This window comes from Prionailurus bengalensis, chromosome C1 (assembly GCF_016509475.1).
Source record: "Prionailurus bengalensis isolate Pbe53 chromosome C1, Fcat_Pben_1.1_paternal_pri, whole genome shotgun sequence".
Classification (NCBI taxonomy): Eukaryota; Metazoa; Chordata; class Mammalia; order Carnivora; family Felidae; genus Prionailurus; species Prionailurus bengalensis.
In genome coordinates this window covers 145343675-145370433 of record NC_057345.1, presented here as the reverse complement: position 1 = coordinate 145370433, position 26759 = coordinate 145343675, and the positions used below count along the sequence as shown (strand labels likewise).

Here is a 26759-nt window from a genome sequence, read left to right as displayed (position 1 = left end):
AGCCAAAAGAGAAAGGGATGCTAGCTAAGAAAGTCATACAAGAGTTTACTGGCCTTCAGAAAATGTCCTCCTTTTCATTATAAAGCTGTGTGTGTGTGTGTGTGTGTGTGTGTGTGTGTGTGTGTGTGTGTGTGTGTGGAGAGAGAGAGAGAGAGGCAAAAACAGAGGGTTTATGTGTAGAAAAACTGATTAAAAAATCTCTCTGAAATTTTTAAGATGAGGGCCAGAGATGTAGCATCTGCCGCTCCAGAGGATGCTTTCATTTTTCCCCCAAATTTCTTTTAAGCAGCCGAGTGTACTTCTAATGAATAAGATATGTTGAGCAACTCTACAGGCATTTTAAATGGTATCAGATACTAAAACTTACTAGCACAAATCTCAGATTTCCCTTCCTTTTCACGTCTTCTACTCATGGATTTTGAACAGAAAGAGTTTTAAGATGGAAAAAGAACATGTGAAGCTAGCCTAGTTATGATTGTGCTCTTGAACTACAGTTTATGGCAAATGACTTTAAGCAGTTTAATTAGAAGAAAAGTTTAATGGATGTTTATTGAGTTCATTCCCCTGATGATGAAAACCTTAGGTACTGTTGCATGGCAATGAAATTCTGATAGTACTGCATTGTTTTTTAAAACATGAAGTTAAAGTGGTAATAGTGACCTAACTAGAATCTTTTTAAATGCAATAGAATTAAAAATTATGGATAATACTCTACCCTTCCCTACAATTCTGTATAGCCTAAGAGACAAGTCATGCTCTAGAGTGAAAAGGGTTTATGTAGTTTATGCGACACAGAGGCAGTGGTTAAGAATTGAGTTTCTGGCATCAACTCTGGGACCAAGATGATGGTTATGCTCAAACTATGTTAGGAGTGATTGCAACCCAAACAGAATATCTTTTAAAATGATTTATTTTTTTTCACCTTAGCTTCACCTTGCCCCCCTCAATGCCTAACTAGTTTCTTCTGATTTCATGCCCTTTAAATTGAACTTTCAAACTCTCCTCTACTCTGTGTAACTGTGATGCTTTTATGAGGACTCTGTGAGAAGTCAATATCCAATTTAATTTTTTCCTACAAAATTGAAACTTATTTTGTACGATGAATTCACTGCTCAGAAATAATTCGTGGCCTTGTTGACACAGAAATTCAACATGTTTCCATGAAGGTCCATTAGAAACCAAGTGAGTTTTAAAAACATTTGATAATCTATCCTAATGAAGATATTTCATAAGGCATTTACATTGTTTCTCTTTCAATCACTAGGACAAGAACAAAATTAAAACAAGCCCCTGACTAATCTTGTGAGATGAGGGCAGTAAAGATTTCTTTTTAAAGCAAACACAATTTCTTTTTCAAGTTGTTCTGATGTTTAATAACAGTTTGCTGTTATTTATGTATTTTATGTGCTTCTTTGATCAGATACAAATTTTAGTAGGGAAATAAGCAAACATTCCTAAAAATGAATTATAAACAACTGTATTTTAGAATACTAAAAGGATTTTAAAACTTCCCACTCAGCAAAGTTAATATTTTTCCCTAATTGAAATAATGGAAAAACAAAAGTGTAGACACTTCCACGGCTTTGGGGAAACGATCTTCATGCCCCCAAGGTCATGTTTCTTAGCAGCCATTGTTGGGATCTGCTTCCACTACAGTCCTGCATGGTAGGCACCATTTTGTCTTCTTCGGAAGGTTCATCGAGGCATTGGTTACTGTTAACATGCCTCAAGGTGAGTCTCTGTAAAAGATAACCAATAATCAGTGCAACCTATTTTATCTTGAACTTCACTAGCTCATCAGATTAAATCTCTTTTAAAAATCCCTTATTTTTTTTACTGTAAACCCAGTGATCTATATGTTTGTGAATCAAACTGTGCATGTGGCTCTGAATTATTATACAACTTTTAGTGTTACAGTTTCATCATTGTCTAATGCACCTTTATCTGCAGATGGTTAAGGAAATTGGCTGACCTTTATCATGCATTGCCAAGAATTCAGGCTCCTTTGCAAAAAGCCCATTTGTGAGCTCTGAGTTCACTTGAGGGCTGCAAATATTAACATGCTTTCACAAAGCCTTCGTTTTCTTAGGCGTGTGTTCTTCAGTAACCATTTGGTAAACATGCAAAGATATGTCACAGCTGTGACCCAAATGAACAAAACTGCTAGAGATGTTCCCATTTCAAAATACTAAACACACCATAGTATCTGTGCCTATGAGACATTCAGTGTAGAAGAATGATTATCATAGCAACAAAGAACTTGATAGTATGCTCACCATATTTTGGTTTTCATTTTTAAGCATATTAAAAATGTCAGTGCCAAATATAAAAAGGGATGTTATGGTCATATATTTTAAAATCTTATATCTATATTTTACTTTCTGCATAATAATGATTTTCATTAATAAGCATCCTCTCAGTACCCAAATGCTGATATGTAATTTCAGTAATTGTGCCATGTGAACCAGTCATCACATATTTTGTCTTTTGAGTTCACATTTATATAATTTTTTAAAGTTTTATTTATTTTGAGAGAGCGAGAAAGAAAGAGAACATGAGCAGGAGAGGGACAGAGAGAGAAAGAAAGAGGGACAGAGAGAGAGAATCCAAGCATGCCCTGCGCTGTCAGCACAGAGCCTGGTGCAGGGCTCAAACTCAGGAACCATGAGATCATGACCTGAGCCAAAACAAGAGTTGGATGCTTAAGCAACTGAGCCACCCAGGAGCCCCAAGTTCACATTTATATTTTGAAATCATACTTTTAAACTTTTCAAACATACATTTTAAATCCACATGTTTTATGCATATTGACTTATGCACATAAATTATATAAATTTCTGCTCAGTTTCATGGGCAATGCCTAGAATCCTCTTATATGGAAAAACTCCCAACCTGAACAAAAGTGTTTGAACATATGGCAGGTGATTTGCCGGTATATCTTGAAAAAAGCACACATTATACTTTTGTTGCAAATACCAAAATTAAAGGTAGACAAGTCTTTTTGGGGGAAGTGGGGGGTGGATCTTGATATTACATTGAAAGTTGGAATTTTAAAATGTGGAGGGAGCACCTGGGTGGCTCAGTCAATTCAGCACCCAGTTCTTGATTTTGGCTCAGGTCATGATCTCACAGTTCTGAGATTCAGCTGCATAGGGGTCTGTGCTGGGTGTGGAACCTGCCTAAGATTCTCTCTGCCCATTCCCCTGTGTGCATACACACCCTCTCTCTCAAAAAAAAAAAAAAAAAAAAAAAAAAGAAACAGGGGGCATGAAATAAAAATGGTGGATAAACACTGCCTGGACAGTTGTAATTTGTTTGGATTAGGACTGCAAATACCCTGGACTGCGCTGTCCTGAGAAGAGATGGGATGGAAAATAGGCTTGTGGGGGATGCTTAATAGACAACAAGCAGGAAATTAAAAGCACAAGGCTATTAAACGTGAAGAAGATTTCAAGACTGAGGCCTTTGTTGCTCTTTCAATACATGAAATCAAGCTATTTATACTAAAAAGAGAGAAAATGAAATGGCAAAATATAGGCAAGAAGATGGATGATGATGCCAGAAGATGGCTTATGATGCTAGAAATTATGCTGTTGGCTAATGAACCAGCAACCAACTTGAAAAACAAAACACTTTTTCTAGAAAATTTTCATTAAAATCAACAAAATATTCTTTATTTTTGTTACTTACCTGAGGTCCTTCGTATATACATGTCCTCTTTCAAAAAAAGCAATTTAGCCTTGATTGCTTCCATTAGATCTTTTTTTGTAAATTCGACTTTAAGGATCAGCTTATCAAGTACATAGTGATAATTTACACAATGTTAGTATATTTTCCTAAAAAGTATTTTCTTTGAAGGAATTCGTTAATAGTCAAAAGCCACCACTGTAAAGATAACAAGGAACTCACCAAAAACCTCTCCTTTTTAATGTAGTGCAGGAGAAAGACCAGACCTTTTAGGGTCAGGTAGACCTCAGTTTGAATTCCTGTTGCCCCAGTTACCAGCCATGAACACTTGGGCAAGCCGCCAAATCATTCTGAGGACCCGATTCTTTATCAGAAAATGCGTAACTATACATATAAGTATTTAAAAATGCTCTTTTCCCATCTGCTTAACAAATTTAACCTTCATTCAACTATATAACTGTGATCCCCCTTAGTGATCTTATAAGGGTAACAATGTTAACATGTTTCTAGGCAACATTAAAAATAACCTCTGAATGATAAACTGCATCTGTATCTGATACGCCGCATTATAAACACCTGATAGGAAACCAAATCCTGGGCATCTCGAAGCACCAAGGCTTGTAGTTTTGCATACTCTTTTGGGTTCCTCAGAGCTGGGCCTATGGAGTGGTTACATATATACATGTTCAGTGCTTCAAGGGTGGTTGCCACACCACCCTGATATGGCTCTCATCCCTTCACAGAGGGCTGTCACCTGTTGAAGAGCTAGCTCCCCTAAGGCTAGATGAACTGCTGCAGGGTCTGCTGACAGAAGCAAGTCGTGGTTTCTGCCCTAGAATTATGTAAATAAACTTGGGGCACTAAGTGTCTAGTTAACTCTAAGAAGACCCCTTTTGGGCATTACACTGCCAGGTAGGCTTTGAAAACAAACTAAGATAATATATGTAAATTACCTTGTACACAAGTTCTCTGTGCAAAACGTCCAAACTTTCCCAGCTTTCTAACACGTCTCGAATGTAGTTCTAATGTAAATAATGCCCCTTGTCTTCACTCGTCTCCATACCCCATTCAGCCTTGTCACTGAGCATTCCAAGCTCTATTGTGTCTTCTAACAACTTGAACTGGTTCATTCGAACCAGAATAATGCCCTAACTTCCCATGTGTTATCCTAGGAAGCTATTGCACAATGTAATGTCCTTTATTTACAGGACGATAATCCCCTTAAGATCAAGAACTAGGACATGTTCTTGTTTGCACTCTTTATAAGAATTCCATACTGGTTTTTTGACTTAAACTGAATAATGATTCTTTTCATTGCTTACTGAGAAGATATTCACAAATCACACAGGTGATAAAAGGTATAATTTTTAAAAAGCTTTTATTGTATCACTTAGCCAACCACAAAGAAAATCTTAGATATAATTTATGTTATAAACTTACTGAAAATTACATTTTAGTTTTCAAAAATGCATTTCCTTAAAGCTTCAGGTTAAAATAATAAATTCTAGAAAAGCTACCCTAAATCTGCACACAATGGAAGTATCTGAATAAAAAAATAACAAGATTAATTAATTTTAATGTCCCCAAAACAATCCATAGTTTTGGCTATGTTTTTTTTAATTGATTATTTTTAGCTCTAATGCAAAATCTATTATATAAACATGACTATAGTTAGCCTAAGAAAGCTAATATGTCATAATGTATTCCATTAATTATATTTATGCATATATAAATATTTGAAATAAAGTAAAAACTGGAAAATTTCTATTAATAATTGACCAAACACTTCTTAATATAGTCAGCCTCCAAATTAATAAGCAGCTAAAAGTAAAAGACAGAAAAGTAACTCCATGGAGAAACAGCACATAAAGATTTTTCTTAAGTACATTTTAAAGAATTTCTAGATTTCAATAACAGAACATAACAAAAATAGTAAAATAAATTTAACAGTCTGCAAAACAAATTTACAAGACTTATTAGAGAATGTAATCAGTAGGATTCTCAAAAATATTTCTAAAAACTTCCATTCTTGTATAGTTTCTTAGTAGCCATTTTTGCAAAGGGCTATCATTACATGTTTCCACAGTGGGCTTCTGGGAGCCATCAGCTACTTTGCTTACTGAGAGACAGGACTGGGTGATTATGTGAAGAAGAGTGTGGGTCTGTTTGACAAAGAAAATAATGAATAATGACAAAATCAAGTACAAAGGCAGTAATAAATCAATCATTCTTGGCAACATACAATTTCTACTGGGTAAGGATGGAAGGCACACGTCATAATAATTGCATCCATGGAGCTAAGAGCCACATCCTTTTAGATGACTTTAGTATCAACTGTATTAAGTAGGAGCAAATGAAGATAAGACTGGGAAGATGGAGCAGAGCCTGAGATCAGATGTTGAAACATTTTGAGCAAAAGGTTATTTTGGACAGAAAAGGTATATTCTCAATGTTCACTCTGGTGATAAAAATATTTTTTTATAGTGCTAAGTGGGTTATTTTGTGAGTAGATATTCAAAATTGTTGAATACCCAGAGTTTTTTCAGTTATGGTTTGTGAGTTCCTCACTCCTTTGCCCTAAACTTGAACAGATGCCAGGGAAGAATCCAGGGGAGAATATATTGATTTAATGCTTTGCTTTACTTTGTACAGTATGGTACTCAAATTGTTTCCACCATGTTTTCATGCAGCTGACCTGTGTTAAAAGTGTTGCACATATGCATTGCCGAATTCATCTAAATGTCAATTAGAAAGTTAATGAAGAGAGGAAAAAGAAAAGGTCAGCTCCACTTGGGCTCTTAATTTGACCTAATTCTCCAAACACAATTTGTAATTAATTTGTTTCTTGTTTTCGGTCTATTTCCTCCTCAGGAGCATTAGCTGCAGGAAGGCCAGGAACTATAACTATATACATCAAGCCTAGTGCCTGCCCACAGGAGGCTCTTCATAAGTTCTGATTGAAACACTTATGAAAGGCCAATGCAGAAAATAAATTCTGTTAAAATTAAACTACATCTCTTTTGCTGCTTAATGGACACAAATCATTGGATTTTCTATTTCAAGGACTTAGTGTCTATAGTAAAATTGTAGACAAATGATTTATAAATCTACAAAGGATAACATGTATATATTATTATATATATGATTGTCATATATATAATTTATATTTAAGATTATATATATATATATATATATATATATATATATATTTAGCCAAACTTGAATTTCCTACCTATACTGTTGAAAATTCCTAAACTTGATAATCCTCTACTTCAGTGATGTTTCTTTTCATAATAAATTTTTCTTGGTAAATATCATGTTAACATCAAAGACTTTAGTGTTAGTGATTGTGAATTTCATCTTTTATTAAAATGAAAAATTAATTATAAAGTTTTCCTTGAATACAAACAAAACAAAACTTGCTTTACCTATTCTCAGGAAATATAACTCCAGAGCATAAATACAGTATAAAATTTTCCATAAAAAATACTATTATAATATTTCCCCTAAAGTGTTTATCACATGAGTGACCATGAAAAACATTCAAAGAACTTTCACTCCTGGTACTTCTGAAAAGCCAGTAAGGGGGTGCCTGAGTGGCTCAGTCAGTTGGGACTCCGACTTCAGCTCAGGTCATGATCTCATGGTTTGTGAGTTCGAGCCCTGCGTTGGGCTCTGTGCTGATAGCTCAGAGCCTGGAGCCTGCTTCGGATTCTGTGTTTCCCCCTCCTCTGCCCCTCCCCTGCTCATGCTCTGTCTCTATCACTCAATAATGAATAAATGTTAAAAATTTTTTTAAAGCCATTAAGCCAGAAGAAAAATTAGAAATCTCAAATAATCCCATTGGGACAAAAAGTATTTTTTATTTAAAAAACCCACAAAAACATTGAGTTTTAATTTGTTTGAAAAATAAGTGTAGTTTACTTATTTTTTCTCAGTGTTTCTCAATGATTAATATTTTATGTGTTTTCTAGTTATTTTTAGTGCTCATATTATGCAAATTTATATTCATCCAATGAAACATCCTTCCACTTTATCGTGGTCTTTCTTATTCTGTATTCAAAGAATCTAAAAACATAAGAATTACACAATGTCTACAAAGTAGATTTGCCAAAAATCCTTTCCCTTTTCCATTTGGGGGAGTATCTTTCCAATTTGGAGCTATTATAAATAATGCTATCATAAACACCTCTGAACATCTCTCTCCACATGTATAGTCACTTATTTAGAAATTATTCTTGAAGTGAAATCACAAGATCAAAAGGTATGAACCTTTTAACACATACTAGCAAAGTTTAAAAAAATCGATGATACTGGTTTTGTAATAATAGCAGTAGCAGCTAACATTTCTCATGCTTATTATATGCTAGGATACTGCATGGGTGTCAGTCTTACTACATCTACACCAGTGTTGTGTGTTCCATTAAAAACATTTCTCGACAGAGACAGGATAGAGAAATAAATATAAGAACACATGTGAAATGATTTTTTTATTTACGTATTTCTGATAGTTCTAAATAGCCAATGACAATGAAAGAGAAAGTTAATTTAAATATTTCTCCTGCGCTGATTATTCAAGACCTTGCATAGTTTTATATTAGGTATACTTTTTCTTTTCTTTTTTTTTTTTAAACGTTTATTTATTATTGAGAGACAGAGAGACACAGAGCATGAGCAGGAGAGGGGTAGAGATGGGGGGAGACACAGAATCCGAAACAGGCTCCAGGCTCTGAGCTGTCAGCACAGAGCCCAACGGGGGCCTTGAACTCACAAACTGCCAAGATCATGACCTGAGCCAAAGTCGGTCACTTAACCAACTGAGCCACCCAAGCGCCCCTACTTTTTATTTTCTATGAAATACTCTTTATTAAGCATATCAGCCCTTATCATACTTGTTGCAAATGCCTCTCACAACTTTGGAGGACTGTCATGTTAATTCAGTTTTGAAGGTAATGTGACATACAGGCTGACATGAAGCATACTGCCGAATATCTTTTCCTATTGCTTTATTTAAAATATTGGCTGGAAAACAAGGTAAGATGAACCCTAAGCCGGGATTGGTTTTTGTTTATAACCTTACTTAATCATTTTCCTTTGAAGTATAAAACATTAGTATTTTCTGGGATTTACAAAATTTGAATTATACTATTTAAAGATGTATAAGAAAATAATTCCTGTCTTTAAACATATACATGTGTGTTGCTACCTAAGACAGGATGTGTCATGCATGGAGTATCCCTAAATCTACCCTTTTGAAAAGATAATTACTATTGAAAGCCAAGTGACCTCAGACTAAGAAAACGAGTTTAATGACAAAGTTAGAATTATAAAATTAGGTCATACTTTTGCATCTTCTTTATTAGAAAGCACTAAGTGAAAAACTTGATAATTTAATGAATGAATAGAAGTGACTGCCTGGTCGGTTAAAGAACCAATCAATCATACAGGCTTCAGTTTAAAAGATTCCTTACTAAAATTTAGTTTAGAAAGTTAAAAATTTAAAATAAAACTTGATTGTTATATATAATAAGCAAAAACAATGTTATATTCAAAAGCAAAGGCAGTAAGATTTCCCCTATTGATAAAGTATGAAATAATGATTATTTAAAGAGTAATATATAATAAAGTTATTCAAAATATCAAGTATGATCTGACATGGTGAACTGTGTTTCATTAGAACAGAATATGAGTATTCTAAAAAAAATGAGTGTAAATGTTTCAGAAACAAGAACTAAAATTACAATACTAAACTACTGAAATTCCTATTCACTAATTGAGTCTACATAAGAAACCACAGCTATGGGTCAATGGGAATGTGGAAAGGTAACACTAGTCAGATATACACAGCCTTCTAAAGGTAAATTGAGTCACTGTTTTTATTAGGAGTGCTACACAGGGAAATGGCTGGGTTGCCATTATAGATTACTTACCTTGAAATTATATTGCCATTTACCTGCTTTCTGATGAAGGTAAAAGGAGGAGGTGTTAGGTAAAGTCTAAATATAAGCTTCTGTGATTTCAGTAAATATCAGTCCAACATATTTTACCTACTGAAAAAAAATCCCTTATCTTGTGACTCTGGGAAACATTTGATACAGATGGATTTTGAATTCATTTTTTCAGTCAACTTGCTCAGTCACATGAAAAACAAGACTTATTTTTAGCATCATATTTTGCTCCCTTATTTTTTTCTTTGTTGTGTAGTGTTTGTTGAGCATAAGTGCTCTGTCCTAAAATTAGATTCTTACACTGTATATAGCTGCTTGAATGTTCAAAAAGAAATGTGATTATATGCGCTTATTGTCAGAAAATGTAAATTTCAAATGCATTGGAACACAACTGCAATGTTCAAATTGAATATAAGGAAATCTAAGTAGAATAGAATGGATGGATGACAACTTTATAAAAATAATTTTTAAAATGTTTCAGTGCGATGAAATTTAGATTTTTTTTTCTTTTTTGTTCTAATTCTGTGGCAGTTGCTTTCATAGCACCATAGTGTTCAGGTAATTGATTTAAGAGGTTATAAACCAGGTGAGGATCTTGTAGTTTTGTTGGTGATGCTCAGTTGCCCCCAAACTGAACATGTTTAGCCAGGTATAAAGTGATACCGAATTAAATTCATGGCTGTATTAAAAAAAATATTAAGAAAGTGAAAAATTCTATGTTTCAAATTAAAGTTGGCCAAAGACATGTATCTGTTGCCAACATGTGCTTAGTTTCACTCAAATAAAAGGAGAACCAATTAGATATTAAATTATGAATATGTATAAAGTTCGTAAGCAATTAGACCATACTGACAAAGTGGTTTTATGACTGTTTGTCTAAATAGTCTATTGCAGAACATCTTTCCAAATATTAAGGAGAAATTCTATGTGAGTAAAATTGGTAAATTTTATTTAACCAATTGATAATTGACGATATTTAATCCCTTTCATTTATAATAATACACGTTTAGCTTATCAGATCAGCATCATTAAAAGCATCAAATTGTTTCTAGTTTTTCAATGACCTCAAAAGGCAATGTAGGGTAGTGGAAAAATTGCTGGATTCGGTGCCAGAAACCTGGGGTCTAAAACCTAGAGAAACTGTTTTAACACTGTAAGCTTACGTTTACTAATATAAATACAAATAATAATAATATCTTACAGGACTACTATTAGAATTTTTTGAGAAAACAGATGAAATTATAGACACTCTAAATTTCATTCCCTTCGCTTTTCCCTTCACTCACCCAAGAAGCAAACAAACTGGAGAGGCTCCATGTTTTGAGGCTTTATGATACTGTTTGAATTTTTCTCTGGATTTTCTAATAATTCTCCTATTAATGACTTTTCTAAAATTGAAAGTGCTATGGGAGATGAGGTGATGGAATGTTTCAGTTGTACACACTATGAGATTTGCGGTTGTACCAGTCACTAGCTTTCTTCGATTACTATATTAGAATGTCATTTCTGCCCCCATCGCTGGCAGTGTGATCTTTGTGCTTACTTCCTGCCTGATAAAGGCTGAATGAAGAGAACTTTAAGAAAAGTTTCAGCTCTTGTAATCCTGTGAACTCCACCAAGTTTTATTCTGCTTTGATAGTATACCACCCTCAGGTTCCTCAAAGAAAACTAATTTTGCCTTTGATAGCAGTAGATAAATAACTGAATTAAAGAAGCAGCAGGTACCACTTTCTACTTCCCACAGGGTGGATGCCAGAAGACCAGCACTACTTGGCAATGACTCCTCTTTCCCAGCACCTCTCACCCTTTCCTCCCTTTCCCTCCCCCATCTCTCCTGAAGGCCTGTCATTTTCCAAAGTATATTTATGCCTTTTCTTAACTTTGCAATAATTCCAACAGTGTATAAAAAGACTAAGGAAGATAAGTGGATGTTTGGCCACTGTCTAGACCTTCTCAAACTTTAATATGTATGTAAATGACTTGGGGATTTGTTAAGATGCAGACTCCGATATAGTCTTGTAAAATTCCAAATTTCCAAAAAGTTCCCAGGTGATGTTCCTAGTCTGAGAATCACACTTTGAGTGGTAGGAGTTGGGACTGTTCTGTAGACTAAGTATTAGATTTAAATTTCTTTTAAAAAAAAAGTCTCTATTCTTCTGACATTTTTACAGATAAAATCAGTCTTATTTCAAAGCTGAAAATTCCAGAAAGGTGATTCATTATTCCTACAATTATTCTATTCTCTTATGACCTCTCCACAGTATGATTTATGCAACTCATAAATTTGGCAAAAAATCTATACTATGACTTAAATATTAATTTTAGACAAGTTGAACATCACGATTTAATTTTAAAAACAAACATAGGAGGGTAAAGTATGTTATATAATTATTACTATGATCAGATCTTTTAAAACCTAAACATTTCTCAATATTTATGGAATATTATAAGCTTTATGTGTGTTCCAGAAATGAAGTTTACATGACACAAAATATTCCAATGCTATAAAAATACTATAATAGCTAACAACTAGTCATCCAAAATAGTAAATTTACAAAAACTATTTATTTGTCTTAGGTGAAGCAATCTATTTTTTTTTCCTCTTTTCTTTCAAGATCCCTTAGTATTCAACAGTCTTACTGCTGGCTGATAAAGATGTAAACAAAATACACACCTAAGTACCAATAATATAGTTATTTCAGAAATTAAAGAATCTGAGTTATGACCATAGTAGCCATTGCCCACTCAAAAAATAAGGAAAGTTTGAAGATTAAAAGTGGTACTCTGAAATTCAACACTGCTTTACCATATCAAAAGTACATATACTCCTTCTCCTTTCCTTATAAATATATATTCTAGATTCTTAATTTTTAACACCAGGCCGATAAAGTTCTGGGTTCATTGCGAAAACTAAAGAGCAACAGCAACATAAAGTTTTATTTAAAAAAAATGCTAGTTGTAGGATTTCTCCTTTATCTGTACATTTATCTGTACTGTACAGAAGGAGAGAGCCAAGGGTCCAGGTTTACCCCCATGTATTATTAAAGGAAGTATCTTCTGCAGTCTTAATATAAAGGGTGGTGATGATGATAGCTCAAGAGAAAAAATGGGGGTCAGACAAAGGTGAACAAGGTACAGAGAAGACGAGTCTGAATAGAACACACTGGTGCATTATCGGAATGATTCAGGATGTTTGCCCTTAATTATATTACAGAAGAAGAATATTTTATGTCCAAAGAACTTGATTATATAAATTTTGGAGCCACATTTTAACCCTACATAATCAATTTCAAATTACATAAAAATTCAGTAAGTTTTCCTGCTAAGAAACTACAACATCATGCAAATTGGAAGGACATTCAAAAAGTTTTTTAAAAGAAGACATTATTACAATATCAATAATACCAACGACTATAGACTGGTTTTTAAAATGTTACACTTGCAGAGTATTTTAGGCTTAGGTAAAACAGTGCATTTGTGAAATTTGTTTACCTCTAGTGCATTATTTATCTTGCAAGAATAGTTCTTATTTTAAGTCACCAACCATTTAATGAGGAAAATGTAACACGGATGACCCAATTCATTTTGTTAAGCAAAGGGAGTGGAAAGGAACGAAGCTGTTTCAAGGCAACTTCCTTATGGAGAAGAAAATATTTCTTTTTTATTAGCTCCATCTGATGGTTGATCTGGTTTTTACACACAGACTGGCTATAAATTCCCAACAGTAATTTTATTGTTTTCTCTCCCTCTCTTCTATCAGAAAGATGTACTACATTGAGGAAATGCTGCTTGGCTGATTATGTACCTAATTAGGTTATCGAATTTTGCAAAGTATTTACCATTATAAAGAGCATTCTTGCTAATCTTATCAGCTTTTTTTCTTTTTTCCTTTAAGTTGGGAAGCTGTAAAATTTAAAATTTGAAAATATTGTTGATATTGTCCTGTAATGCACATCTTCATATATACCTCTCACCTAAGTGTAGCTGGCCGCTTGCCTAACTTCTATGAAGCATGTACATGTGATAACACGTTTTAAGCACATAAAAATGAATTTACTTTCCTTATTCGTGTTTTACACTAGTGGGCTAGTTTGGCAAAAACCTATTTATATGCTATACCATCCTCATGCTATCAGATAGAGGCGTGCATGCTTGAAAATACAGTTCTTCCAATGCAGAAAAAGTAGCTTAGCATTTAAATGTATTTGAAATATATAAATGAGTTTAAGCACTAAATGATAAGTAAATTGAAGAAAATACTGTACCTCCGCATCATATTCCCATAACTGATTTCCTCTCATGTGGTGGCATTTTAACATGATTACAGGTCCGCTGAGTCTAGACACATCCAAGCACAAATCATCAGTTCGGATTTCTTTGTCAGCAGTATAAGAAAACACCTGGGAATATAAAATTCAGCTAATAAAATAATCTTCTTAAAAACAAAAAGAAACCCCACAATATAGCAGATTTCTCTGTGGAAGCATTGATATCAACTTGTGTTTTCAAATAGTGTCTGCCGTGTGATCTTGAGAAAGCTAGTTGACCTCTGAGTCCTTTCCCTGAACTGCAAAATAAGGCAGTGTCATCTGTTTCATAAAGTTTTTGTGAGGCCTCAGTTTAATAAACTAAAATAGTAAATACTTATTATTTGGTGGCACCACATTTCCTGCACTATACTTGTCTCATATATCATACAACCGGTTCAATAAAACAAACTTTGTTAACCATATGGGGCTCAACAAAGGGCACTCCTTATTCTCACCACCATACAACCAGTACCCCAGCTCTATAGAGCTCATGATGTCTTTCATAAAGATGTTTAAATCTTTCTTTCCATAGGTACATCATGTAAATTTTATTAAATATTGTCAGTGTGTTTCCAAAGGTTGTAGAATTAGCTTCTCCAGAGAGCTCATTAAAGGTAGGCTCTCTGCTTATCTTATACGGTTATAGCTGGGCTTGGCTACAATTCTCAAAATATCCAACAAATGTCAAGGTGGATTGTGGATTCATTGTTAGCTAATTTAAACTGATACTATAAGAATCTCTTTTTTTTAAATTCCTGGTATGAATAATTTATTTATAACATTGATAATTGAAGGTTCATGAGTTAGTAAGTACCTAAATTATAAAAGTTATTTTCTTCTGTTAGCTATGATAAGCATGGTTCAGTGTTTTGTGGGTATTTTTTTCTTTGCAATGTCAAGAGGGAATATAATAAGGAAGATTATATGAGGATCTTTTAGTTTTCCAATGCAGTCTGATAAAATTGGAGGAAGTCAGCTCTAGAAATCAATTATACACGCTGGAGCCCTGGCCTGTAAGCTAAACAAGTTAGTCTTGAAGGGGTTGGCCTCTTCAGCACCGAAACTCAGGACTTCTCTGAAAATCACAAGTGGTAAGAGGAGAATGCAAAGTCAATGATAAGGATATTCTTCACAAAAGTTGTACATTCTACTCAACAGTATAAAACCTTGAGAAGTATATGAAATTCATTTAATTAAACTATGTAAAATATAGATTTGATGTATGGCACTCAGAAAAAAAATTTCCTATCTTTTGTACTTTTTAATGCTCACACTTTTAACGGGAATTATGAGTAACCAAGAGAATAAAAGAAATACCTATCAAACATGAGTACTATATCCTTTCCAAACATGGTATTTATTAATACAATATTCAAGTTAATACAAACATACTTAATAGCTGAATTTAGTAGGAGACCTTGATTTGAAGGAGGGAAATTTCTGGAGAAATTTCTTTTATCTTTTGTTTTAATGTGAAGTATAATTTTCCACATTGAAGTATTTTCTTTTAGTTGTATACAGATGCCAGTGTAAATGGAAACACCAAAGCATTCACATTTGCCATTAATTTTGTTTGAGGAATATAATCACAGCCTGAAAATGATTTTTCCTCAGGTCTCTTATGACAGTTTTGAAACTTTACCACATTCTTTTTTCCTTGATTACTAATTTTAATTCAATCAGTAGCTATCTTAAGTGATTTATACTCAATAAAGATATATTTGTAGAATATATTCTGAGTCTATATACGTATAGTACCTGAAATTATGTTTCTTTGGCCTTTGCACTTGAAAAAAAATTAACTGATGTTAAAATGCTTGGTCCACAGATAATTTTTTCCTAAAAAAATGTATGTAATGGTTTATTTTCTGGCATTAATTTGTTCACAAATCCTAATAATTAATATGATTAATTTATTTTTCATACCTGAGAATCTCATTTTTATGGTTGATTACTATTTTTTTTCTTGAAGTAAGTAGCATACTTTATTACACAATGGTAAATGGAAGGATGGGCTTTTTTTTTTAATATGAAATTTATTGTCAAATTGGTTTCCATACAACCTCCAGTGCTCATCCCAACAGGTCCCCTCTTCAATGCCCATCACCCACTTTCCCCTCCCTCGCACCTCCCATCTACTGTCTGTTTATTCTCAGTTTTTAAGAGTCTCTTATGGTTTGCCTCCCTCCCTAACTTTTTTTTTCCCCTGTCCCATCTCCATGGTCTTCTGTTACGTTTCTCAGGAGTCACATAAGAGTGAAAACATACGGTATCTGTCTTTCTCTGTATGACTTATTTCACTTAGCATAACACTCTCCAGTTCTATCCACATTAGTACAAAAGGCCATATTTCATTCTTTCTCATTGCCAAGTAGTATTCCATTGTGTATATAAACCACAATTTTTTTTATCCATTCATCAGTTGATGGACACTTAGGCTCTTTCCACAATTTGGCTATTGTTGAAAGTGCTGCTATAAACATTGGGGTACAAGTGCCCTATACATCAGCACTTTTGTATCCCTTGGGTAAATTCCTAGCAGCGCTATTGCTGGGTCATAGGGTAGATCTATTTTTTAAATTTTTTGAGGAACCTCCACACTGTTTTCCAGAGTGGCTGCACCAGTTTGCATTCTCACCAACAGTGCAAGAGGGTTCCCGTTTCTCCACATCCTCTCCACCATCTATAGTCTCCCGACTTGTTCATTTTAGCAACTCTGTCTGACTCGTGTGAGGTGATATCTCAGTGTGGTTTTGGTTTTTATTTCCCTGATGAGGAGTGACGTTGAGCATCTTTTCATGTGCCTGTTGGCTATCTGGATGTTTTCTTTAGAGAAGTGTCTATTCATGTTTTCTGCCCATTTATTCACTGGATTATTTGTTTTTTGGGTGTAGAGTTTGGTGAGTTCTTTATAGATTTTGGATACTAGCCCTTTGTCTGATATGTAATTTGCAAATATCTTCTCCCATTGTGTCAGTTGCCTTTTAGTTTTGTTGATTGTTTCCTTGCAGTGCAGAAGCTTTTTATCTTCATCAGGTCCCAATAGTTCATTTTTGCTTTTAATTCCCTTGCCTTTGGAGATGCGTCAAGTAAGAAATTGCTGCAGCTGAGGTCAGAGAGGTTTTTGCCTGCTTTCTCCTCTAGGGTTTTGATGGTTTCCTGTCTCACATTCAGGTCCTTTATCCATTTTGAGTTTATTTTTGTAAATGGTGTAAGAAAGTGGACTAGGTCATTCTTCTGCATGTTGCTGTCCAGTTCTCCCAGCACCATTTGTTAAAGAGACTGTTTTCCATTGGATATTATTTCCTGCTTTGTCAAAGATTAGTTGACCATACATTTGTGGGTCCAATGCTGGAGTCTCTCTTCTGTTCCATTGGTCTATGTGTCTGTTTTTTGTGCCAATAGCATGCTGTCTTGATTACAGCTTTGTAGTAGAGGCTAAAGTCTGGAATTGTGATGCCTCCTGCTTTGGTCTTCAATATTATTTTGGCTATTCGGGGTCTTTTGTGGTTCCATACAAATTTTAGGATTGCTTGTTCTAGCTTCGAGAAGAATGCTGGTGCAATTTTGATTGGGATTGCATTGAATGTGTAGATTGCTTTGAGTAGTATTGACATTTTAATAATATTTATTCTTCTAATCATTGAGCACGGAATGTTTTTCCATTTCTTTGTATCTTCTTCAATTTCCTTCATAAGCTTTCTATAGTTTTCAGCATACAGGTCTTTTACATCTTCGGTTAGGTTTATTCCTACGTATTTATGCTTCTTGGTGCAGTCGTGAATGGAATCAGTTTGTTTGTCTTTCTGTTGCTTCATTATTAGTGTATGAAAATGAAACTGATTTCTGTACATTAATTTTGTATCCTGTGACTTTACTGAATTCATGTATCAGTTCTAGTAGACTTTTGGTGGAGTCTATTGGGTGTTCCATGTACAATATCATGTCATCTGCAAAAAGTGAAAGCTTGACTTCATCTTTGCCAATTTTGATGCCTTTAATTTCCTTTTGTTGTCTGATTGCTGATGGTAGCACTTCCAACACTATGTTAAACAACAGCAGTGAGAGTGGACATCCCTGTTGTGGTCCTGATCTCGGGGAAAGCTCTCCGTTTTCCCCACTGAGGATGATATTAGCTGTGGGCTTTTCGTAAACGGCTTTATGATGTTTAAGTATGTTCCTTCTATCCCGACTTTCTCGAGGGTTTTTATTAACAAAGGCTGAATTTTATCAAATGCTTTTTCTGCATCGATTGACAGGATCATATGGTTCTTTTCTCTTATTAATGTGATGTATCACATTGATTTGCGAATGTTGAACCAGCCCTGCAGCCCAGGAATGAATCCCACTTGATCATGGTGAAGAATTGTTTTATATGCTGTTGAATTCTATTTGCTAGTATCTTGTTGAGAATTTTTGCATCCATATTCATCAGGGATATTGGTCTGTAGTTCTCTTTTTTTTTGCTGGCTCTCTGTCTGGTTTGGGAATCAAAGTAATGCTGTCTTCATAGAATGAGTCTGGAAGTTTTCCTTCTCTTTCTATTTTTTGGAACAGCTTGAGAAGGATAGGTATTATCACTGCTTTAAATGTCTGGTAGAATTCCCCAGGGAACCCATCTGGTCCTGGACTCCTATTTGTTGGGAGATTTTTGATAACTGATTCAATTTCCTCACTGGTTTTGGGTCTGTTCAAGTTTTCTATTTCTTCCTGTTTGAGTTTTGGAAGTGGGTGGGTGCTTAGGAATTTGTCCATTTCTTCCAGGTTGTCCAGTTTGTTGGCATGTAATTTTTCATAGTATTCCCTGATAATTGTATTTCTGAGGGATTGGTTGTAATAATCCCATTTTCATTCATGATTTTATCTATTTGGGTCCTCTCCCTTTTTTTTTTTTTTGAGAAGCCTGGCTAGAGGTTTATCAATTTTATTTTTTTTTAAAAAACCAACTCTTAGTTTCATTGATCTTTACAGATTTTTTTAGATTCTATATTGTTTATTTCTGCTCTGATCTTTATTATTTCTCTTCTTCTGCTGGGTTTAGGCTGCCTTTGCTGTTCTGCTTCCAGACCCTTTAGGTATGCTGTTAGATTTTGTATTTGGGATTTTTCTTGTTTCTTGAGATAGGCCTGGATTGCAATGTGTTTTCCTCTCAGGACTGCCTTTGCTGCGTCCCAAAGCGTTTGGATTGTTGTATTTTCATTTTCCTTTGTTTCCATATATTTTTTTAATTTCTTCTCTACTTGCCTGGTTGACCCACTCATTGTTTAGTAGGGTGTTCTTTAACCTCCATGCTTTTGAAGGTTTTCCAGACTTTTTCCTGTGGTTGATTTCAAGCTTCATAGCATTGTGGTCTGAAAGTATGCATGGTATGATTTCAATTCTTGTATACTTATGAAGGGCTGTTTTGTGACCCCGTATGTGATCTATCTTGGAGAATGTTCCATGTGCACTCAAGAAGAAAGTATATTCTGTTGCTTTGGGATGCAGAGTTCTAAATATATCTGTCAAGTCCATCTGATCCAAGGTATCATTCAGGGCCCTTGTTTCTTTATTGACCGTGTGTCTAGATGATCTATCCATTGTTGTAAGTGGAGTATTAAAGTCCCCTGCAATTACCACATTCTTATCAATAAGGTTTCTTATGTTTGTGATTGTTTTATATATTTGGGGGCTCTCATATTCGGTGCATAGACATTTATAATTGTTAGCCCTTCCTGATGGATAGACCCTGTAATTATTATATAATGCCCTTCTTCATCTCTTGTTACAGCCTTTAATTTAAAGTCTAGTTTGGGGGCTCCTGGGTGCCTCAGTCGGTTGAGTGTCCGACTTCAGCTCGGGTCATGATCTTGTGATCTGTGAGTTCGAGCCCTGCATTAGGCTCTGTGCTGATAGCTCAATGCCTGGAGCCTTCTTTGGATTCTGTGTCTCCCTCTGTCTCTGTCCCTCCCCTGCTCATGCGCTCGCTCTTGCTCTCTTTGTCTCTCTCTCTCTGTCTCTCTCTGTCTCTCTCTGTCTCTCTCTGTCTCTCTCTGTCTCTCTCTGTCTCTCTCTGTCTCTCTCTGTCTCTCTCTGTCTCTGTCTCTGTCTGTCTCTGTCTGTCTCTGTCTCTCTCTGTCTCTCTGTCTCTCTGTCTCTCTGTCTCTCTCTCTGTCTCTCTGTCTCTCTGTCTCTGTCAAAAATAAATAAACATTAAAATTAAAGTCTAGTTTGTCTGATATAAGTATGGCTACTCCAGCTTTCTTTTGACTTCCAGTAGCATGATAGCTAGTTCTCCATCCTCTCACTTTCAATCTGAAGGTGTTCTCAGGTCTAAAATGAGTCTCTTGTAGACAGCAAATAGATAGGTCTTCCCCTATGTCTTTTGGTTGGAGCATTTAGTCCATTTACATTCAGTATTATTGAAAGATATGGGTTTAGAGTCATTGTGATGTCTGTAGGTTTCATGCTTGTAGTTATGATTCTGGTACTTTGTGGTCCTTGCAACATTTCACTCACAGAATCCCCCTTAGGATCTCTTGTAGGGCTGGATTAGTGGTGGTGGATTCCTTCAGTTTTTGTTTGTTTGGGAAAACCTTTATCTCTCCTTCTATTCTGAATGACAGATTTGCTGGATAAAGGATTCTCGGCTGCATGTTTTTTTCTGTTCATCACATTGAAGATTTCCTGCCATTCCTTTCTGACCTTCCAAGTTTCAGTAGATAAATCCATCACTAGTCTTATAGGTCTCCCTTTATATGTTAGAGCATGTTTATCCCTAGATGCTTTCAGAATTTTCTCTTTATCCTTGTATTTTGCCAGTTTCGCTATGATATGTCATACAAAAGATCTATTCAAGTTACGTCTGAAGGGAGTTCTTTGTGCCTCTTGGATTTCAATGCCCCTTTCCTTCCTCAGATCAAGGAAGTTCTCTGCTATGATTTGTTCAAGTACACCTTCAGCCCCTTTCTCTCTCTCTTCTGGAATTCCTGATACAGATATTGTTTTGTTTGATTGCATCTAGTTGTATAATTCTCCCCTCATACTCCTGGATTTTTTTTATCTCTTTTTCTCAGCTTCCTCTTTTTCCATAATTTTATCTTGTAACTCACCTATTTTCTCCTCTGCCTCTTCAATCCATGCTATGGCTGCCTCCATTTTATTTTGCACTTTATTTATAGCATTTTTTAGTTCCTCATGACTATTTCTTAGTCCCTTGATCTCTGTAGCAATAGATTCTCTGCTGTGTTCTATGCTTTTTTCCAAGCCCAGCAATTAATTTTGACTATTCTAAATTCTTATTCCATTATATTGCTTAAATTGGTTTTGATCAATTCGTTGGCTGTCACTACTTCCTGGAGTTTCTTTTGATGAGAATTCTTCCATTTCATCATTTTGGGTAGTCCCTGTGATAGCTCCAAACTGCAGGGCACTTCCCCTGTGCTGTCTGGAGAAACTTGTGTTGGTGGGTGGGGCCGCAGTCAGACCGGATGTCTGTCCCCAGGCCACCGCTGGGGCCACAGTCAGAATGGCGTGTACCTTTTCTTCCCCTCTCCCAGGGACAGGACTCATTGTGAAGTGTCTTGACTACTTACACACTGCCAGGTTTGTGGTGCTGGTGTGATGGGATCTGGTGTATTAGCCAGGGTGGATCTGCAAGGTGCACAGGGGTGGGAGGGGCAGGCTTAGCTAGCTTTGCTGTCAGTGGTCCCCTGCAGAAGGGGCCTTACAGCACCAGGGTTGGGGTAGGGGAGGGAGGCAGGCCTGTTGGAGGGATGGATCCACAGAAGCACAGCATTGGGCTTTTGCATGGTGAAAGAAAGTTTGGTAATGAGAACTGGTTCCCTTTGGGATTTTGGCTGGGGGATGGGCGAGGGAGATGGCGCTGGCCAGCACATTTGTTCCCTGCTGAGCTGAGCTCTGTCTTCTGGGGCTCAACACCTTTCCCTCCTGGAGTCCTTTCACCCTCCCCACTCTCTGAGCACAGAGCTGTTGACTTTTAACATTCCAGATGTTAAGTCCCCCTGGCTGTCAGAACTCACGCAGTCCGGCCCCTCCACTTTTGCCCCTCCGCTTTTGCAAGCCAGACTCGGGGGCTCTGCCTTGCTGGGCGGGCTGCCCCTCCACCACCCTGGCTCCCTCCTGCCAGTCCGTGTAGTACACACTGCCTCTCTGCCCTTCCTACCCTCTTCCGTGGGCATCTTGTCTATGCTTGGCTCCAGAGTCTGTTCTGCTAGTCTTCTGGTGGTTTTCTGGGTTATTTAGGCAGATGTGGGTGGAATCTAAGTGATCAGCAGGACGCAGTGAGCCCAGAGTCCTCCTAAGCTGCCATCTTCCCCTTACTCTACTATGCTTGAGTATTTCTAGGATGGTTTTTATTCTAATAATAAAAATGTTAGTGTATGTCATGTACATGTCTTTCTTGATTTTATTTGGAAATTATTAGGCTTGATCTCAATTATTTACTCCTTTTTATCTATCTGCTTTTTACCCATAATTATCATCTTTGTGCTTTTTCATATCTCCTACTGTAGGAGGTTCATGGAATTCACTTTGGGATAGACTAAAATTGCATATGCAAAATACTTTGCAGAGATCCAGGTACCCAGAAAGCGGTAATTGATATTTAGTGTTAGAGGTCCTCCCAGGTTGTGGCCTTGTATGTGAATTCCTGCCTTGATAGTATGCACAGTACCCAAAGAATTTTTAGGACAGGGTCCAGCGGGTTTTGCTCTTACCTATCTGTGCTGAGCCCTCTGCACACAGTTCTGAGGAGAGGCTGTAATACCTGAAGACTATCCTGACACTTGCAGCATATATAGTCACCCTTTACTGAATTTCTTACGACTTTGGGGACAATGTGCTTAGATTCCTAAGAAGAAGGTGCTCCTTACGGCTGTTGCCTATTGGCTGTGTCAGTACCCCACATAGACTCCCTCAGGTGGTATGTGTAGCTCCTGGAAGAGTATCTTCCCAATCTGTTCTCCTGCTATAATTAAAACCTTTATTCCTGATTATAAGGTAAGGTATTTAAATCCTGAATATATATGAAGCACATTAACTTAAACATCACACATGTTGATGACTTTGAGATCGAGCCCTTCATTAGTGAAGTCTAATTGTATGTTCTTTTACAAAAATTGGACACTATTCCTCCCTTTCTAGTTAAAGCACTGAAATTGCTTTATCATTGGTTATCAGTACTGATTCTTACCAAAACCAGAAGTGAGTTACATAAATACTATATTCCGCATATATTTCCAGTTGCTCCAATGCAGTTTGATTCTAATAACAACTGGTTAAATCAAAGTCTAATCACTTTAAGTTGACTAGAAGCAGAGTAAAATAATCTCAGTGTATTCCCATCCATTATAAAAGAGGAATAAGGAGGAGGTTAACATTAATTGAGCACCTGTTTTAGAAACCATGTATAATGATTCCTATATATTACATTAAATTTGCCCTTTTGTATCATTGTACAATTGCATTCATGTTCCTATGCACACCAACTTAACATTATTGCAAAGCATAGTAAGTAGAGCTCTTTACATGAATTGTACAGATGCAATAATTTATGGTGCTTTGAAAATTCTGTTTTGTACATAATCAGCAAATTTAACACATAACATTATGACCCATCTAGCATTACGCATCTTCTTTTGTAGTCTGCTGGTCAAGCTAGCTCTACAAACAGCCACTAAAAAGGCCATTTTTACTCAATTATTTTAAGTTCAGCTATCTTATAAGAAGTGATTGATCCTTTGTTCCATTTTGTGAGCCCTTTTAGTTATTATGCCTTCCAAAACTACTTTGATGACTGTAACATTTTAGTTTTTATTGTCTCCTATTACATTAGTTTGCTAGGGCTGCTGTAACAAAGTACTCCACACTAGGTGGTTTTTAATCTCCTCAGAGCACTTGAGGACAGAAGCCCCAGATCAAGGTATCAGCGGGATTGGTTTCTTCTGTGCACCCCTCTCATTTGCTTGTAGATGACTTCTTTTACTTTGTCTCTTCACATGGTCTTCCCTGTGGCTGTGTCCTAGTCACTTCTTATAAAAACAACACTCTTATTAGGGCCCACCCTAATGATCTCATTTAATCTTAATTGCATCCTTAAAGATCCTATGTCTCCCAATGTAGTCCTATTCTGAGGTATGGGACTAGGACCTCAACATATGCATTTGAGGTTGGGGAGAGACATGATTCAGCCCCTAAAGCCTATTAACCCCTTAAACTGAAAGAAATAGCATGTCTTTCCCTACCTCTAGATGAAAACTGTAGATTTTTCCACTTGTCTAGGACCCCTAGGGTTCAATTCAGAAAACGCAATGGCCTGTTGAATATTACTAGTGAAAATTCTGAATGAAATGTAATCCCAGACCTTCTTCCCTTTTCCTAGGTTGGAAGCCTGCAGTGGGGTAGAACATAGTTGACTCCTTTATCTCACCATTTTAAGAACTTCTTTTCTTTCTTATCTCTCCTGCCCACTCCCACATTCCCCCACACTTCTAATTGGTTTTTGATTCCACCAGGGTAGTAGAAAGTATAAGGGGTCTTACCTGAACTGTCCTTGGTAACTCCTTCCTGTTCTCTGGCCTGGCAGAGATTTAAAGCTCCCTCTCCTGAGAGTGTTTAAGGTTCTTTAGAGATTCCCATAGCTAAGTACCTCTTACTGCAGTGCTGAGAAGACGATGCATATTTTATAAGTGGGCCACTTAAAAAAAATGTTTATTTTTGTGAGAGAGAGAGCATAAGCAGGGGAGGGGCAGGGAGAGTGAGGGAGGGAGACACAGAATCAGAAGCAGGCTCCAGGCTCTGAGCTGTCGGCACAGAGCCCGAATCGGGCCTCAAACCCAGGAACAGTGAGATCACAACCTAAGTCGAAGTCAGCCACTTAACTGAGCCACCTAGGTGCCTCAAGTGGGCCACTTTTTATGGCTTGACCAAGGAGGCAAGCTGACTCAGGCGGTGCAGTCACTTCAATTCAGTTGTCACAGGCCAGCTGTACTATGTGTGAGTCAAGTCAGAGCCTGCCATATTCCCCAAAAGCATGAAGCGCATAGCAATGAAGCCCTTAAAATGGTGTTCTACATAATGTTCAGGGCACAATGAACTGCAGGATTTTTTTCTTTTTTTTTTCTTTTTTAATGTTTGTTTATTTTTGACAGAGAGAGAAGCAAAGAATGAACAGGGGAGGGGCAGAGAGAGAGGGAGACACAGAATCTGTAGCAGGCTCCAGGCTCTGAGTTGTCCGCATAGAGCCTGACGCAGGGCTTGAAGTCACAGACCGCGAGATCATGACCTGAGCCAAAGTCGGACGCTTAACCAACTGAACCACCCAGGCACCCCAGCAGGATTTTTTTCAAGAATTATTAAGACTTTCAAATTTCAAACCCTGCTTGACCTCATGGGTTGTGCACCCATGAAGCTGCCACCCCTGCCTTGAGTCCTCTCAATAAGGTTTGTCCCTGGAAGCTAGACTCCCACCCCCTCCTCTCTAGAGGGCGGGCAACTACTCCCTCCATAGAAAACCTCAGTCTTCTCCACCCTTTGATATCTCCTGTCATGGGTTGAATTGTGTCCCCCAAAAGATATGCTGAAGTACTTTCTTGTAAGCACCTCAGAATGTGAATGTATTTGGCAATAAGGTCATTGCAGATAGAATTAGGTAAGTTACCATGAGATCGTACTGGAGTAGGGTGGACCCTTAATCCAAAACGACTGGTGTCCTTAGGAGAAAACAGAGACATACAGAGAGAAAAATGCCTCTGTGATGACGGAGGCAGAGATTGGAGCCAGGTGTCATCTACAAGCCATGTGGATTGCAGGCAAATACCAGAAGTTAGAGGCAGCAACAGATGATTCTCCCTTACAGGTTTCAGAAGGAATATGGCCTTCCCGACACCTTGATTTCAGACCTGTAGCCTCAAGTATTGAGAGACAATAAATTTCTATTGTTCAAGGCACCCAGTTTGTGATAGTTTGTTAGGGCAGCCCTAAGAAATTTATATACCTCCTTCTATTTCTTATGATGGTTGCAAATTTTGCATAGTAAAGTCTGATTTTAGATTTCACATCAGTGGCATCTTGGTGTCTGGGCTGAAAATGGTAACATCCAGTTATACTTTCCGAAAGCATCAATCATTTTTATAATCATTTTTCTATTTAAATATATCTTCATAAAGTGGCTCTTTGCTGTATGAGGTGAATAACCTGCTTTTATTGTAGATTTTATAGAGATCAGATTAATTTCTGTCTCTGAATTGATGTACTCAAATAACTGTAGGAGTAATGCCCAACATATAAAAGATGATAGCCAATTTCAATCTGTTCCTCTCAATCAACATTTTTTTTTTTTGAGAAGTTAAGCATTTTCATTATTTCACCTATGCATATGGTTTGTTCTGGATTTTTCACTTTCGGAAGTATGTTCAAAGGCATTTATTTCATATTTTTTCAAATATCTACAATTAAAATATTTTAACAATTTTCAAGGATTGTTGTGAGAATGATCTAAAGTATTTTTGCATTCATTCTTTATTTCACACAATTAAAGATTGTGTCTATACATACCTTGCTTAAAATGCTAATGTCATACAGATACTTTTTTGAAACTACTTTTATCTTTACCCCTTTGAAAAATTTGAAGTTTGAAAAATTGCAAGCAAATTTTGCTCAGATTTGTAGCATAAGCAGCCGTATGCAAAACCACTCAAGCAACACAAGTTGCAAAAGGAAGTTCACTGTTCTGAGCCAGGGGTTCAGGAGCTAAAACGCCCTCTGGTGGCTCTGTATTGTTACAGTATTTCTTCTAACCTGACGAAATACTTTG

General features: G+C 36.4%; 1 protein-coding gene across 3 annotated transcripts in view; it reads right to left on the bottom strand.

The window, feature by feature from the left end:
* Positions 1-892: 892 nt before the first annotated feature.
* GALNT13 (polypeptide N-acetylgalactosaminyltransferase 13) overlaps positions 893-26759 on the bottom strand; it is a 550480-nt gene continuing 524613 nt past the window's right edge. For 2 of the 3 annotated variants that reach the window (XM_043576749.1, XM_043576748.1), the window contains exons 12-13: positions 13901-14035; positions 893-1739 (exon numbers count right to left, since the gene is read on the bottom strand). In XM_043576749.1, coding sequence (XP_043432684.1) covers positions 1599-1739; positions 13901-14035 — 276 coding nt within the window. In that variant the 3' untranslated portion in view covers positions 893-1598. Of the gene's footprint in view, positions 1740-3770; positions 5850-9617; positions 9648-13900; positions 14036-26759 lie in introns of those variants that run through there. The other variant, XM_043576751.1, reaches the window with a different exon arrangement.